At 49.9% G+C, this 17,751-nt stretch overlaps 1 protein-coding gene across 1 annotated transcript in view; it reads left to right on the forward strand.

Annotated features, from left to right (window-relative positions):
- Positions 1 to 1,510: 1,510 nt before the first annotated feature.
- DCST1 (DC-STAMP domain containing 1) overlaps positions 1,511 to 17,751 on the forward strand; it is a 40,763-nt gene continuing 24,522 nt past the window's right edge. The window contains exons 1-3 of the mRNA XM_073567286.1: positions 1,511 to 1,574; positions 2,482 to 2,607; positions 2,711 to 2,785. Of these exons, the coding sequence (XP_073423387.1) occupies positions 1,511 to 1,574; positions 2,482 to 2,607; positions 2,711 to 2,785 (265 nt within the window). The remainder of the gene's footprint in view (positions 1,575 to 2,481; positions 2,608 to 2,710; positions 2,786 to 17,751) is intronic.

The raw sequence follows: 17,751 nt of genomic DNA on the forward strand, positions 1-17,751 counted from the left end.
CGACGGCAGATACGAGATATGCATGTACGGGATAACGGGGCACACTACAAGATATTCCACCCCAAGAATACAGAGCTGAGCCTGCTGCGTACAGCACAGGTGACAGCCAAGTTGTACTGGCACCTGACACTAACTGCATTGCAGCAGCTGAACCCCTTAGATGCAGCTGTCAATTGTGACAGCGGCTGTTAAAAGGTTGGAAGTGTGGTGCAGGTGGCTTTGTCATAGCCTACTGAAGGTTTCATGTGAGATCGGCAATTTCCCAGTACATCATAATACTTAAGTATTGTGGTATTGTACAAGTGACCAAAGTCCTGAGGGGGAGCTAGAAAAAATGTGAAATATATATATATATATATATATATATATATATATATTTATTTATTTATTCAAATTAACCCTTTTTACTGAAACATGAATCTAAAAAAAAAAGGAGAAAGAAAAACTAAGGCTGGGTTCACAATAGCGTTTTTTAGCGCAGCGCATCGTGCGCGTCCATGCGCATGCCTCCTGCGCCCCTATCTTTAACATGGGGGCGCATGGTCTAGCATTTGCACGCATTTGTATGCGTTTTCATGCGCATGTGTTTTTTTGTAGTGTGCGCCTAGGCGCGCCGGACGCAACCTGTTGCATTTTTGGTCCGTCCGACCTGTGTCAAAAAAACGCATGTGCACGCTTACGCACGGAATGCGACAAAATAACACATTACAGTCTATGGGAACGCAGGTGTGCGCATGGACATGCGCACGCCTGCATTTAAAATCGCATGCGGTTTAAGAGTTATCATGGATAGAAGCTGGTTAAAACGCATGCGCCTAAAAAAGCAAACGCATGCAAAGCTCATGATGCTTTTTTTGCATGCATTTCTATTGCGCACGAAGCGCAGCACTAAAAAACGCTAGTGTGAAAGTAGCATAACATATTTGGTATCACTGAATGTGTAACTGTCTGAACTGATAAAATGTCATAAAGGAAATTTTTGGGAATTTTTTTTTAAGAAAACGAGATCAGGAAATAATACAGACCCCAAAATGGAAATGATAAAATCTACAGCTCGAACTGAAGAAAAACAAAACACAATACAACTCTATAGACTAAAAAAATTAAAATATATTATAGGAGAGGAGGGGACGCTGAAAGCGAAGAAGGACCCAAGAGCCTACAGTATATTGCTTATGGTGTGGTAGTACTGACTGAGCATGCTCAGGAATCAGTGGGTGGCGATTTGTATTAGTGAGTGTTCATTAGTGGGTGGAGTTATTTTCTAGTTAATGAATATTCATTAGCAATAACAGTTTCAACAGCTAACAAAAATGGCCGCCATCATCTAAAACCCACAAACTTATAATTACGTCTTAATCTCGGTGGCTACAATACGGCAGATGTCACATCAGACTAGACACCGCTACTGACGTCAAGGACCAACTTTACTCTTGGTCCAACCATGTGTGGCTCCCCCAAAGTGTGACGTGCAGCCATCTTTGATTGTCTGAATAGATCACTGGACGCAATGTCAACCGAAGACATCATAGACGAAAACAAAAGAAGACGAAGAGAAAAAAGACCAAACACAAGTAAGAGAGTGCAGCCTATCTGAGGCATACATTGCAACTTTACAGGGGACATGAGGGAAAAGGGGATCATTTTTTATTTTATGACTTTTTCTTTTATATAGTATGTGAGTCCTCCCCACCCGAAAACATGTGAGGAACACGAGAATACTGACCCTAGGTCACTAAGTATAATGTATACACACCCCCTAAGAAAGTAAAGACCCTCTAAAAAATACAGCTCCCCAGACCAGAGCGTCCTAAAAAGGTATTCCCAGAATTCAAAGTTATCCTTTGCAAAGCTCGGTTTTCGGGATTCAGGGCCCCATTCTTAGGACCCCCAGCGATCAAGTTATCCCATATCCTATGGATAGGGACAAGACCCTATTCAAAATGACAGACGCCAGACTTGACCCTCTTAGTAATGACAGACCTTAGACTAGACCCTCTTAATATTGGCAGACCTCAAACTAGACCCTCTTAATAATGACAGACCTCAGAACAGACCCTATTAATAATGACAGATACCAGACCAGACCCTGTTAATAATGACAGACCCCAGTCCTTCCCATTAAATAATAACTTTTGACAAGATCCTTCTAATAAACAGTAACCCCAGGCCCTATAAAAAAAAAACAGTTCCCAGATCAGACCCATTAAATAAATAGAGACCCCAAAACAGGTCAGGGAGATTTCCCTGGTATTCTGGGAGCCTCAGGCATGTCTCCTCCTTCTCTGACATTCTTGGGCTATGCTTCCTGTCCAACAGTTCAGATCACCACATACATTAATATCTACCTCTAGCCTGACATGAGTATCGCCAATATATGTATATGCGGGCACTTCCATGAGGATCACGTTTAGACATGTATCACAATGTCACTGGCCCTCTGCTCCTGGTCAATGGCCCTCTTCTCCTTCTGTCTTCCAGCTCTGAAGCGGGTCTGTGCCTTCGTTCTCCCTGACCCTTGTTTCTGCTTCCTGTTCAGCAGCGAAGAACAATTTAAAGTCTCAAAGTTCTTCCTAGGAGCTACGGTTGGATCCATCCTAGGACTTGGTAATGATGAATATGTTGTATGGATGACACATCTGACCATGGAATTGTGGCATGTATGTGCGTGTCTTCTTCTAATGTGATGTCTCTATGTTTATGTCTGCAGGTGTCTACTTGTTGTTTGTGCATCCAATGGATATGGAGGAGCAGCAGAAGATAAGATTCATGTACGGGATATCAGGTAAATTGGGTGACAGCACTTCCCTTGAGCCTCATGATACCCTTCAAACCTAAGAGTCCTGTAAATTAATTTGCTTACCTATAGCACAGAATGATCACATGTGCATAGACTGTCATTGTTCTCGGCAGCACAGTTGCAGTTCATACAGGACAATGTACTGCCAAGAACAGTGATTCTGATCAAGCTCGTTCATCAGGCAATTGGCAGCTTATTTTCTCTGTCCGAGAAACAAGCGTTCTTAGGAAAACTCCAGATAATAAGTTCACGATAATCAGCTAGTTCGAATGAACTTTAAGAACCTCTGTGTTGAGAAACCTTGTGTCACGGTATACTGCGACAGAGACGGACCAGAAGATTGCAGCTTCTGGTTATACGAACTCCTGCACTCCTGAACTGATTCACCATCCCATTAAATAGTGCAGGTTTTCCTTGCTCTTTCATTGCAAGGGTTAATCAGTTCAGTTCATCTTCAGCAGCTCTCCATCCTGAATTGTCTCAGCTGTTCTGTGTTGGCCACTCCTCTCTAGTATGTATGCTGGTTACTGGCAGGTGGGAGTTGCCAGTGATAGTTACAACTTTCTGGTTTGGTGGTGAAGGAAAATTCTAAAATAGTAGCAGTCGGATGGTGTAGTTTACAGGAGATAAATGCATGTGTGTTTATCCTAATCCTCCCCCATTATTGTTATTATTACTATTATTATTTATTTATATAGCGCCATTAATTTCATGGTGCTTTACATGAGAAGGGTGGGTTACATACAAAGTTATAGATATCGTTAACAGTAAACAAATTTACAATAACAGACTGGTACAGAGAGGAGAGGACCCTGTCCTTGCGGACTGCAATTGCATTCTATAGGATAGTGGGGAAGAGACACAAGGTCGGCGGTGCAGCAGCTCTGGTGGTTTTGAGGCGGAGGCTCAGGCGGTGGTGAGGTGGCAGAATGGTTATTGCAGGCTGTAAGCTTTTCTGAAAAGATGAGTTTTCATGTTCCTCTTGAAGCATCCGAGGGTGGTGGATAATCGGACGTGTTCAGGTATGGAATTCCAGAGGATAGGAGATATTCGGGAGAAATCTTGGAGGCGGTTGTGTGAGGAACGAGTGAGTGTGGATTAGAGTAGGAGGTCTTGGGAAGATCAAAGTTTACTTGAAGGAAGATATTGGGAGATTAGTTCAGAGATATAGGGAGGGGATAGGTTGCGGATGGCTTATTAGGTCAGTGTTAGTAGTTTGAACTGGATTCGTTGGTGAATTGGGAGCCAGTGGAGGGATTTGCAGAGGGGAGAGACAGGGAAGTAGTGAGGAGAGAGGTGGATTAGTCGAGCAGCAGATTTGAGAACAGACTGGAGCGGTGCAAGAGAGTTAGCAGGGAAGCCACAGAGGAGAGTGTGGCAGTAGTCAAGGCGGGAGATAATGAGGGCATGTACAAGAGTTTTAGTAGATTGAGGGCTTTAGAAGGGACGGATTCTGGAAATATTTTTGAGTTGGAGGCGACAGGAGGTGGCAAGAGTTTGGACGTGTGGTTTGAGGGACAGGGAGAGTTACTCCAAGGCAGCGGATTTCAGGTGCGGGAGAGAGCGTGATGCCGTTTACCATAATAGATAGATCGGGTAGGGAAGATACGTGAGATGGAGGAAAGATAATGAGTTCAGTTTTGCCTACATTGAGTTTTAGGAATCGAGAGGTGAAAAAGGAGCATATGGCTGATAGACACTCTGGGATTCTGGACAGCAGAGAGGTAACATCTGGTCCAGAGAGGTAGATCTGAGTGTCATCCGCGTACAGGTGGTACTGGAAACCATGGGACTTTATGAGTTGTCCTAGGCCAAGAGTATAGATGGAAGAAAGTAGGGGCCCCAGGACAGGGCCTTGGGGGACTCCAAAAAAGAGAGGGCGGGATGAGGAGGTAGTGTGGGAGTGGGAAACGTTGAATGTACGGTCAGAAAGGTATGAGGCAATCCAGGACAGGGCAAGGTCTTTGATGCCAAGGGAAGAAAGAATCTGTAGCAGTAGACAGCGGTCGACTGTGTCGAAGGCAGAAGGAGGAGGATGGAGAACTGTCTGTTAACTTTGACTGTAAGTCATTAGTAATTTTGGTCAGGGCAGTTTCAGTGGAGTGGTGGGGGTGGAAGCCAGATTGAAGGATGTCAAGGAGGGAGTTAGATGAGAGGTGGGAGGAAAGTTGAGCATGGACATGCTGTTCAAGGAGTTTGGAAGCAAACGGGAGCAGTGATATGGGGCGATAGCTGGGCATAGCAGTTGGGTCAAGGTTTGATTTTTTTGAGGATGGGTGTTACTGTGGCATGTTTGAAGGCAGAGGGGAAGGTACCAGAAGATAGGGATAGGTTGAAGAGAGGTTAGGGCTGGAATGATCATGTTAATGAGGTTGGGGTGCAGGTGGGAAGGGATGGGGTCAAGTGCACAGGTGGTGAGGTGTGATTTGGAAAGGAGATGAGTAAGCTAGTAAGGGCAGAGGTCTGGTATGTGGAGTGGTTGGGGTGGTGGAACAGTAAAGGTTTGCCTTGTTTGGTCGATCTTGTTTTTGAAGTAGGTGGCAAAATCCTCAGCAGAGTTGAGGGGAGTTGGAGGTGGCAATGGAGGGCGGAGGACAGAGTTAAATGTGCTGAACAGTTGTTTTGGGTTGTGGGATAATGAAGATACAAGGTTTGTGAAATAGGTCTGTTTAGCAAAGGTGAGGGCTGATTTGAAGACAAGTGTAGCTTGTTTGAAAGCAGTGAAGTCGTCTGGCAGGCGTGTTTTCTTCCAACACCGCTCCGCGACCCTGGATGCTTGTCGAAGTTTTTTGGTGAGGTTGTTGTGCCAGGGTTGCCTATTGATTTGTTGCACTTTGCCATACATGAGAAGGGCTACTTAGTCTATGGCTGATGTGAGGGTGGTGTTGTAGAAAGCGGTGGCACTGTCCATGTTGTGGAGTGAAGATATGGAGGACAGAGGTAGAAGAGAGTCTGAGAGTCTGTGAGTGTCTAGGTGTGCAAGGTTTCTGCGAGGATGTGCTAGTTTTTGGACATGGGGGGCAGGTGAGAAGGACAAGGATGAGAAGGTGAGTAGATGGTGGTCAGATAGGGGGAAGGGACAGTTTGTGAGATTGGGTAGGGAACAGAGACGAGTGAAGATGAGTTCTAATGTTTGTCCATCTATGTGGGTGGCTGTGGAGGACCACTGAGTAAGTCCAAAGGATGAGGTAAGTGACAGGAGTTTGGAGCCTGCTGGCTCGTGGGTGTCAATGGGGACGTTGAAGTCCCCCATGATGATGGTGGGGATGTAAGCAGAGAGAAAGTGGAGGAGCCAGGTGGAGAATTGGTCAATGAAGGCAGTGGCGGAGCCCGGTGGTCGGTATGTGACAGCCATTTGGAGATTAGAGGGAGAGTAGATACGGACTGTTACGGGCTGGCGGAACGCACCAAATAATAAAGATGAAATAATATATAAGGTGCGTTCGCAGCCCAGGGCCCACCGTGCAGAGGTGACCAACTGCAGCTAAAACAATGGGGAGAAGGCGTGTAGGAGAGAGCTGGACACGGGTGGGAAAACACTAACCCGGTGCGAACAGGCATGAACCCCGTTACTTCACGAGGCGCGTGCCGGCCGGCGAACAACCGCAACCCGTTAGCGTCACAGGTCATGGTAGTGTGAACCACCTCTTAGTACGGGTGCACTGTCCGCCCTGATGGACGCCACTAGCCAGCCTATCAACTGAGCTGGAAAGCACTCCTGAGGCACACGGTGTTACTTAGGCGGACGCTGCGGTAGCGGTGGTCCAGAAAGCCTGTACTGGCCGACGCCCAAGGCACAAGAGGAAGACGATGAGGAACACTGCGGCGCTATGCAGTGTCAGAGCTGCTGTGCTGACTCCAATTCCTACCCTAACTCATGCGTAATATCCAAGGAGGGGGAATTATAATGCCTCAGTCACCAGGCTCAGTCATCCATCATCACACATACACTAAATACTATAGCCTCAGAGTCTATCATAGCGCATGGCGGGGCGGCCATGCAAACCTTTCATAGCCGTACCCTTCTGGGACCTTCCTGATCCTCCAGATGGACCAATCAGAACTGGAGAAGGACCTGAGCATGTGACCCCCGATCCCCAATGGGAGATTGTCACATGAGCATGCTCAGTGGACCGAAGGAAGGACTTAGACTCTGGAGTCTTTTGCTGCTGGCCAGGCTGCATTGCCATAACTGAACCAGAGGTGGCAGCAGCAACTGAACCTACAATGCTGGTGTTGGCAGAACGCTGGGATCGTGGAGTTTGCTGAGCAGACTCCACTGTGGCCGGAGGGGAATGGGAGACTGTCGATGGCAAGGCTTGGGATTCCCGCTGTGCAGTGAACGGAACCTGACGCCTAGCATTACCCCCCCTCCCCTCTGAGCCTCGCTGCGCTCAGATGCCGCAATAAGGAGCGGGTCGTGAATATTCTCCACTGGCTCCCAGGTCTGAGCCTCAGGACCATTCCAGTCCACCAAATAAAAATTTTTGCCACGCACCACCCTGCATCCCACAATGGCATTGACCTCGAATTCGTCCGAAGACAGGTCGGATGTCCCGGCAGATGACTCGGAAAACTGGGACAAGTGAGCAGGCTTAAGGAGGGACACATGAAAGGTGTCAGAAATGGCCAAGTGGGGAGGAAGAGCCAGGCGATAGACCACAGGGTTGACTTTCTCCAGGACCTTGAAGGGACCAATGTATCGTGGCGCAAACTTGGTGGACTCGGCCCACAGCCTGATATTTCGGGCAGAGAGCCACGCCAAGTCGCCAGGGGCAAAAGTTGGAGCGGGACACAGATACGTGTCGGCGGACGCCCTCATTCTCTCCTTAGAGGCTCGGATGGCATCCTGAGTGCGATCCCAAATGTCGCGAGCCTCCACTGCCTAGTCTGCCACCCTGGAATCAGTGGAAGACACTGGCATCGGGATGGGGACGCGCGGATGCTGGCCGTAATTAAGGAGGAACGGGGTCTGACCTGTAGAGTCAGCTACCGCGTTGTTCAGAGCAAATTCTGCCCATGGTAGTAAGGATGCCCAGTCATCCTGCCTGGCCGAGACAAAATGTCGCAGGTATGTGACCAGAGTTTGGTTAGCTCTCTCAACCAGCCCGTTCGTCTCGGGGTGATAGCCGTAGGACAAATTTAGCTCAATGCTGAGCAGACTGCAGAGCTCCCTCCAAAACCGAGACGCAAATTGGGGACCCTGGTCACTAACTATCTTGTCCGGCATACCATGCAAACGAAATACGTGCTTCATGAACAGCGCGGCGAGACCACGGGCAGAAGGCAGCCGCATGAGTGGCACCAGATGCACCATTTTAGAAAAATGATCAGTGACCATCCAGATGACCGTGCTGCCACTGGATTTGGGCAGGCCGACCACAAAATCCATGCCGACCATCTTCCAGGGTCTGTCTGCCACCGGTAAGGGGTACAATAACCCAGCCGGCCTCTGCCTAGAGGACCTGTTCCGAGCACAGGAGATGCATGCCTGAATGTATTCTCTCGTGTCCCGAACCATGTGCGGCCACCAATAAGTCCTTGCCAGGAGTTCCGTGGTCCGCATAGTACCAAAGTGACCACCCACTCTGGACGCGTGCGCCCACGCGAGAACTTTTGGCCGCAGGCGGGGGGGGGAACAAAGGTCTTGCCCGGCGGCACTGACTCAAGAGCGATCGGCGCCACGGTCCTCAGACTCTCAGAGGGGATGATTAGCCGAGGTTCAGCCTCCTCCTCCTCCGCTGACACCACCGAGCGAGAGAGAGCATCAGTCTGGACGTTCTTCTCTCCGGACAGATAGTGCAAGGTGAAGCGGAAGCGGGAGAAGAAGAGCGACCACCTGGCTTGGCGACAGTTCAACCACTGGGCCGTTTGTAAGTAGACCAGGTTTTTATGGGCGGTGTACACCTGAAAGAGGAACCGGGCTCCATCCAGGAGATGTCTCCACTCGGAAAAGGCCAACTTCATTGCCAGCAGCTCCCTGTCCCCGATGGAGTAGTTTCTCTCCGCTGGTGAGAAGGTCTTGGAGAAAAAGAAGCAGGGATGCTTCCAAACTTGAACATCCTTCTGGAAAAGGACTGTTCCTGCACCGACGGACGAGGCATCTACCTCTAGCATAAAGGGTTTATCGACATCGGGACGATGGAGGATAGGAGCGCCAGCAAAACGGGTCTTAAGAGATGAGAAAGTCGGGGAGACCTGTTCCGACCAAACCTTAGGATTGGCTCCCTTTGTGGTGAGGGCGACCAAAGGAGCTACCAGTGTGGAGAAGTGGGGGATGAACTGACGGTAGTAATTAACGAACCCCAAAAAGCGCTGCACCGCTTTAAGAGAGTGGGGCTCCTGCCAGTCCATTACCGCCTGCAATTTGGCAAGATCCATAGCCAACCCCTGGGCCGAGATGATATAGCCCAGGAAAGGCAAAGACTCCTGCTCAAACTGACACTTCTCCAACTTGGCGAAGAGAGAATTCGCCCGCAAGCGGTCGAAGACCTTGCAGACGTCTCTCCGGTGAGAGGCCAAATCTGGAGAGAAGATGAGGATGTCATTCAGATAGACCACCACCAAGGTGGAGGGCATGTCGCGAAAGACATCATTCATGAAGACATGAAGAGAGAAGGAAGATCCGGCACTGGAGACTTAATAAAATCCACGATAAGTTTTATTCACATAATTTCATGATAAAACCATAAAGGGGAAAACAGACCCCCCACGCCTGACGCGTTTCGAACCTTACACCAGGTTCTTCCTCAGAGACAATCATTCATGAAGTCCTGGAAGACAGCTGGTGCGTTACAGAGACCGAAGGGCATGACCAGATACTCATAGTGGCCATCCCTGGTATTAAAGGCTGTCTTCCACTCGTCCCCTTCACATATGCGGATCAGGTTGTAAGCCCCCCGTAGATCTAGCTTAGTGAAGATCCGGGCCCCACGCAACCTGTCGAACAACTCAGAGATCAGGGGAAGAGGATACTTGATTTTGACGGTTATTGCATTGAGACCTCTGTAATCAATGCAAGGACACAACTCTCCACTCTTCTTCTGTACGAAGAAGAATCCCGCCCCCGCTGGTGACACTGATCTCCTAATAAACCCCCTTGCCAGGTTCTCACGGAAGTACTGTGACATGGCCTCCGTCTCCGGGAGGGACAGAGGATATGCGCGACCCCGAGGAGGCTCCGCGCCTGGCAAGAGGACTATAGGACAGTCGTACGGACGATGGGGCGGAAGGGTCTCAGCGGACTTTTTTGACAACATGTCCGCGTATTGCTGGTAGTGACTTGGGAGTGCGGAGAGATCCACGAGAACCTCAGTGGAGGCTATCTGAACGCGGTCCTTCACACACCTATCTGTTGTGAGTTCATTTTCCCCTTCACTACTGAGGCCCAAGGAACTCCCTCTTCTGGTGAAGAAAGGTAGTGAGCCTGATTGTCAAACACCTGGGGCTGATGATGATGACTGGCTGAGTGGAGTTAATGACTGGATATAAGGCTGAAGACGCTAGGCTTCAAAAAAGCTATGTCAGTACTCAGGAATATTCTGAAGACAGAGCAACAGGCAAAAGGAGATTCAGCTCACCCCAGCAGGGAATGGCAGAATCCAGAAAAGCAAGGAAAACAAAACACTAATGCAAAAAGGCAAAGCAGAAATCTTAGCTTTAGATGAGCAGGAATCAGACTGGTTTCCTAGAAGTCCACAGAGAAATCAGCCGCAGGCCAGAAGGGCGTCGGCAGCCTTATATCCAGTCATTAACTCCACTCAGCCAGTCATCATCATCAGCCCCAGGTGTTTGACAATCAGGCTCACTACCTTTCTTCACCAGAAGAGGGAGTTCCTCGGGCCTCAGTAGTGAAGGGGAAAATGAACTCACAACACCTATCCTCACAGGTCTTGCTCCAACCCAGTATTCTCCCCGAGGACCACTATATATGGGAAAGTGGCAACGCAACCAAGGAACTCCTAGAAGGACCTGGTCGATGCCCTCGGGCATAACGAGGAGAGACAATGTCTCTTGGTGAGACGGCGAGAGCGAGAGCCCCAGAGGAGCTGTCTGGTGTGTTATTTGGGATGGTAAGGTTGAACCGTTCACCACCCTAATGGTCACGGGGTGAGGAAGTGGCACCAAGGGAATTGCGTGCCGTTGGGCGAGGGCCGAGAACATAAAGTTTCCCTCCGCCCCGGAGTCCACGCAGACCTCTACCTCCCAGGTGGAAATACCACACTCTAACGTCCCTCTGAAGGAAAGTTTGGAGGAGAAAGCTCCAGTGTCTAGTAGGCCTCCTCCGACTACCACTAGACGCGGTCGTTTCCCGACCGCAGAGGGAACCTGCTGACCAGGTGACCAGGCTGTCGACACTGGAAGCAAAGTGTGGAGGTTCGCACCAGGCGAGACTTGGAACTGGTGCGAGACACGGCCGTGGCCTCCGGGGGAGCGACTCCCAGATCGGGTAGGTCCAGAGGTCTAGAGAAGGCGGGAGCCAACCTAATCCTTGGTCTGGAGTGCGAACGCTCCAACCCGCGCTCCGTAAAACGGAGATCAATGCGGGTGGAGATGGTAATCAGCTCCTCCAGACTAACAGGAACCTCCCTGGTTGCTAGGGCATCCTTAACGTGCCCCACCAAACCTCTCCAGAACACAGGGATGAGTACCTTTTCAGGCCATTCCAGCTAAGGAGATGATGAACCCCACCTTAGCCCGCTCTGAAGGGAATCGCGTGGCCAGTAACTCAAGCTGAGTAGAGCACTGGCTCACGAAACCCCTACAAGCGGTAGTCACCCGAGAACTTGTCGGGCAACAGGAGACGGGACAATGTCGGGGCAGGCTTCGACATGGAGGCGTGGGAGACTGCCTCCGCTGCCACCTGGATGGCGACTGCAGTGACGTCCACAGCTGAAGGTGTGCGCTCGAGAGCACACCTTTACGGAACGCTCCAACCCGCGCTCCGTAAAACAGAGATCAATGCGGGTGGAGATGGTAATCAGCTCCTCCAGACTAACAGGAACCTCCCTGGTCGCTAGGGCATCCTTAACGTGCCCCACCAAACCTCTCCAGAATATAGGGATGAGTACCTTATCAGGCCATTCCAGCTCAGAAGCCAGTGTCCGAAAACGGACGGCAGAATGGCTGACCGAGAGGGAGCCCTGTGCTAATGCCAATAGCTGGAGAGATGTGTCGTGTGTGACCCGTGGCCCCAAGAAAACCTGCTTTAAAGATGTCAGGAACTGAGTAGCACTCAAAACCACGGGATCACCACGCTCCCATAGTGGAGTGGCCCATTCCAGAGCCCTGCCCGACAGTAAGGAGATGATGAACCCCACCTTAGCCCGCTCTGAAGGGAATCGCGTGGCCAGTAACTCAAGCTGAATAGAGCACTGGCTCACGAAACCCCTACAGGCGGTAGTCACCCGAGAACTTGTCGGGCAACAGGAGACGGGACAATGTCGGGGCAGGCGTGGACATGGAGGCGTGGGAGACTGCCTCCGCTGCCGCCTGGACGGCGACTGCAGTGACGTCCGCAGCTGAAGTTGTGCGCTCGAGAGCGGACAACCTGCCCTCCAGCTGCTGGACACATCGCTGCAGGCGCTGCTTGTCCGCCATTGTTAGCCAGGCCCTGGTGCTATGATAATGTTACAGGCTGGCGGAATGCGCCAAATAATAAAGATGAAATAATATATAAGGTGCGTTCGCAGTCCAGGGCCCACCGTGCAGAGGTGACCAACTGCAGCTAAAACAATGGGGAGAAGGCGTGTAGGAGAGAGCTGGACACGGGTGGGAAAACACTAATCCAGTGCGAACAGGCATGAACCCCTTTACTTCACGAGGCGCGTGCCGGCCGGTGAACAACCGCAACCCGTTAGCGTCACAGGTCACGGTAGTGTGAACCACCGCTTAGTACGGGTGCACTGTCCGCCCTGACGGATGCCACTAACCAGCCTATCAACTGAGCTGGAAATCGCTTCTGAGGCGCATCGCGTTACTTAGGCGGACGCTGCGGTAGCGGTGGTCCAGAAGGCCTGTACTGGCCAACGCCCAAGGCGCAAGAGGAGGACGGTGAGGAACACTGCGACGCTATGCAGTGTCAGAGCTGCTGTGCTGACTCCAATTCCTACCCTAACTCATGCGTAATAACCAAGGAGGGGGAATTATAATGCGTCAGTCAACAGGCTCATTCATCCATCATCACACATACACTAAATACTATAGCCTCAGAGTCTATCATAGCGCATGGTGGGGCGGCCATGCGAACCTTTTATAGCCGTGCCCTTCCGAGACCTTCCTGATCCTCCAGATGGACCAATCAGAACTGGAGAAGGACCTGAGCATGTGACCCCCGATCCCCAATGGGAGATCATCTCATGAGCATGCTCAGTGGACCGAAGGAAGGACTTAGACTCTGGAGTCTTTTGGTGCTGGCCAGGCTGCATTGCCATAACTGGACTAGAGGTGGCAGCAGCAACCGAACCCACAATGCTGGTGTGGGCAGAACGCCAGGATCGTGGAGTCTGCTGAGCTGAGCAGGCTTCACTGCAGCCGGAGGGGAAAGGGAGACTGTCGATGGCAAGGCTCGGGATTCCCGCTGTGCAGTGCCCGGAACCCGACGCCTAACACGGACAGAGTGAACCTCGAAAGAAGGGAGGATAAGGGAGGGTGGGGGTTGGATAGAGCTGAAGGAGCAGTTTTTAGAAAGGAGGAAACCCACTCCACCACCATGTCTGTTGTCAGGGCGAGGAGTGTGGTTAAAGTGGAGGCCGCTGTAACTCAGTGCGGCCAGGGAGGCCGTGTCAGGGGGTGTCAGCCAGGTCTCCGTGAGGGCCAGGAAGGAAAGGTTGCCAGAGGTAAAGAGGTCGTGGATTACGTGGAGCTTGTTGCAGACGAAACGAGCATTCCAAAGTGCTCCAGAGAGAGGGTGCGGGAGAGTTGGGGTCAGTGGCACAGGTTTTAAGTGTGAGAGCAGTTTCTCTTAGTGCAAGAAAGATAGGGGTGAGGATTAGTGGGATTTATGAGGCTATTGGGGGGCAGGATTGGGGGATATGTCACCAGCAGTGAGAAGAAGCGAGAAAGGGAAAACACGTGGGTGAGGGAGAGTGATCGTCTTGTATTGTATTTTAGTAGGAGAGGTCTGAGGTTAAGGAGTATGTTTGCAGATGAAGCGAGGTGGGGGTAAGAGAGAGGGAGATAGTTATTTGGTTCAAGGGTGCAGGGATTTGGGGATAGCGAAAGAGAGTGAAGATTAGTGGGGCAAAAATGGTGATGGCAAATGTGAGCATGGTTAAAGAGCAGGGTAAGAAAAGAAAGGCAATTAAAATTAGAAAGCAGTGGTTATTCTTACCTTCTGACCAATTTCTGGACTATTTCTGGTATATTTCTGATGTAACACTTTAAAGATGTCACACTTCAAATGATGTCTCATCTGACCAAGGTCATATCTGACCTGCTCTGTTCAACTTATACCATTCAAATGTCCATGAAATGAAGCCAGGTGAATGAGAGAGGATGGAGGAGAAGGGGGCTGGAGGACAGTTCACAACAGGGAGCAATTAACAGATTGCAGTTAATAGGACATTTGACTAGCATCAAAGCTGGAGAAAGAGGCAGAATAAGATGGAAGAATAATACTAGGTGTGAGGAGCATGGGCATATCAATATGCATACAGTAAGTTTGAAGTATGATACATGGAATTAAAGTCAGGGGAAAAAAACAGAGTACAGACATACCAGTTAAAAAACAGAGGGTGAGGAATGCATGGGGGTTCAGGCGTGCAGTGGGTATTCTGGATTAAGCGGGTTCAGACGTACCTGTGGATGAAAGCAGATGGATCAGGACATGGCAGCATGAAGGAGAATATACCATGGTTTATCAATCTGGTATATTTCTGATGTATATGGTATGCACTGCTGAATTTCCACCACTTTCTCATGCTCCTGAATGCCCCATGTGAACTTCAGTGTATTGTATATGGTATGCATTGCTGAATTTCCACCACTTTCTTATGCTCGTGAATGCCCCATGTGAACTGCATTGTATTGTATATGGTATGCATTGCTGAATTTCCACCACTTTCTCATGCTCCTGAATGCCCCATGTGAACTGCATTGTATTGTATATGGTATGCATTGCTTACCCATCTTCTTGTATCCACAATTAAACTCCATCTTGTTATCTTTACCACACAGCTAAGTGGTCTGTATAACCCCTTCCCTCTTTTATGACTTTAGCTTAACTCAGTACATCTGGCCTGGGCAGTCACACCCCACTTTCACTCACACCTGATTGTTCTTAGCTGCACATATATTCAGCAGCATGGGTCTGCTCCAGACGTAGTTGGCTCCATCTATTTCAAAATCCATATTTCAAAGTACAGATTTCTAAGTACACTACTGTGAATTAGACTAGAATTGGACTGGAATTTGACTGCAAGGTAATTGACTATAACACCACTACAATGTTTCGGCTTCTTTTTACAATTACCCCCATACTACTCTATTTTTCCCTAACTCCTGTAATCCCCCCTCCTAGTAAGGAACTATTCATCTCCTCCTCCATCCTTCCCAGCCATCTCACCTCTTCATCAGAAGTGTTCCTCCACATACAATCCTTTTTCTCCAGACACACACGGCCACATCATGTCCTATCCTGCTCCCACCATCTAACGCTCTGACTGCTACTCCTCATTGCTGGCGACGTATCCCCTAATCCTGGCCCTCCTCAACACATCCCCACACTCACTTCTAACACCCTGCCATGATCCTCTACACGTCTTCGCAACCATGATAACCTCATACCTATTCATCCAGCCCCCACTCCTTCAACTCCCTTACCCGGAGCCCTATGGAACGCACGCTCTGTTTGCAACAAGCTGTCGTTTATCCATGACCTCTTTATCACCAACAAGCTCTCCTTCCTTGCCATCACTGAAACCTGGCTCACTCCCTTTGACACAGCCTCTCCAGCTGCGCTTTCCAATGGTGGATTCCATCTCTCTCACACCCCTCGCCCCAGCAACAAACGTGGTGGAGGAGTTGGCTTGCTCCTGTCTGATACCTGCTCCTTTACCCCAATTCCTCTGCCACCCTCCGCTACTCTTCCCTCGTTCGAGGTGCACTCCGTCCGCATCTATTCCCCCTCCAACCTCCAACTGGCTGTCATCTACCACCCCCCAGAACTAGCCATCTCCACCTTTCTCGACCACTTCCCCACCTGACTACTCCATTTCCTTTCTGCTGACATCCCCACCATAGTCATGAGCGATTTCAACATCCCCATTGACACTTCCACCCCGGCTGCCTCTAAACTTCTAACGCTCATGGCTTTCCTCGGCCTCACTCAATGGTGCTCTGCGGCCACTCACAAAGATGGTCACACGCTGGATCTTATCTTCGCCCATCTCTGTTCCCTCACTAATCTCAATAACTCACCCCTCCCTCTGTCTGACCACAACCCACTGATATTCTCTTCCCTCTCCTCTCCTTCTCCGCAATCCCCGCTCCATAAACCCACTCACCCTCGCTGGAATCTCAAACACCTCAATTTACAATCACTCTCTGAGTCCCTTCTCCCTCTTACAGACATAGCTTCTCTTCATGACACAGACGCTGCTACCACTTTTTATAACACCACAATAACAGCAACACTTGATTCGGCTGCCCCCGAAACGCAGAGCAAAACTCGAACAATCAACAGGCAGCCCTGGCTGACCAGCCTGACCAAAGAACTGAGACGGGTTTCCAGGGCCGCTGAGCAGAGATGGAAGAGAACCCATTCTACTGAGCACTTCAACGCATACAAGGAGTCCCTTGCCAGCTTTAAGTCCATGCTCTCTGCCGCAAAACAAACTTACGGTACTTCGCATCTGTCATATCCTCCCTGGCTCACAGCCCTAAACAGCTCTTCAACACTTTCAATTCTCTACTCCGTCCCACAGCACCTCCTCCCTCTCCTCTTATTTCTGCTGAAGACTTTGCCTCCTTCTTTAAGCAGAAGATCGATACGATCAGACAAAACTTTGACCCGCAGCCCCCAATGCCCCTCTTTGCCGCTCAGCCCTGTTCTGCAAAAGCCAGCTTCTCCACCATGACAGAAGATCAGCTCTCCACCCTTCTGTCAAGATCATACCTCACCACTTGTGCCCTCGACCCACTCCTGTCCCACCTCATCCCTAACTTGGCCACAGTCTTCATCCCATCTCTAACACACCTCGTCAACCTTTCACTTACAAATGGTGTCTTTCCCTCATCCTTCAAACATGCCTCAATCACACCAATCCTCAAAAAGCCCTCTCTTGACCCATCCTCTGTGTCTAACTATCACTCGATATCTCTTCTCCCTTACGCCTCAAAAATACTGGAACAGCATATATATCTTGAACTGTCCTCCCACCTCTCCTCCTGTTCCTTCTTTGACCAGTTACATTCTGGCTTCCGACCGCATCACTCAACGGAAACTGCCCTAACTAAAGACACTAACAACTTACTAACCGCCAAGAGCAAGCAACACTACTCTGTCCTTCTCCTGGACTTGTCCTCTGCCTTCGACACCATGGACCATTCCCTCCTGCTACAGATTCTCTCATCTCTTGGCATCACAGACTTGGCCCTATCCTGGATCTCGTCATATCTAACAGACCGAACATTCAGTGTCTCCCTCTCACACACCACCTCCTCACCTCGCCCGCTATCTGTAGGTGTTCCTCAAGGCTCTGTCCTAGGACCCCTACTATTCTCCATCTATACCTTCGGCTTGGGACAGCTCATAGAATCCCACCGTTTGCAGTATCACCTCTACGCTGATGACATGCAGATCTACCTATCTGGACCCAACCTCACCTCCTTACTGATCGAAATCCCACAATACCTGTCTGCTATCTCAGCCTTCTTCTCTGCTCGCTTTCTCAAACTGAACATGGACAAAACAGAATTCATCATCTTTCCCCCACCTCACTCTACCCCTC

The sequence above is a fragment of the Dendrobates tinctorius genome, unplaced genomic scaffold (assembly GCF_039654945.1).
Source record: "Dendrobates tinctorius isolate UK_male_01 unplaced genomic scaffold, ASM3965494v1 ptg000019l, whole genome shotgun sequence".
Classification (NCBI taxonomy): Eukaryota; Metazoa; Chordata; class Amphibia; order Anura; family Dendrobatidae; genus Dendrobates; species Dendrobates tinctorius.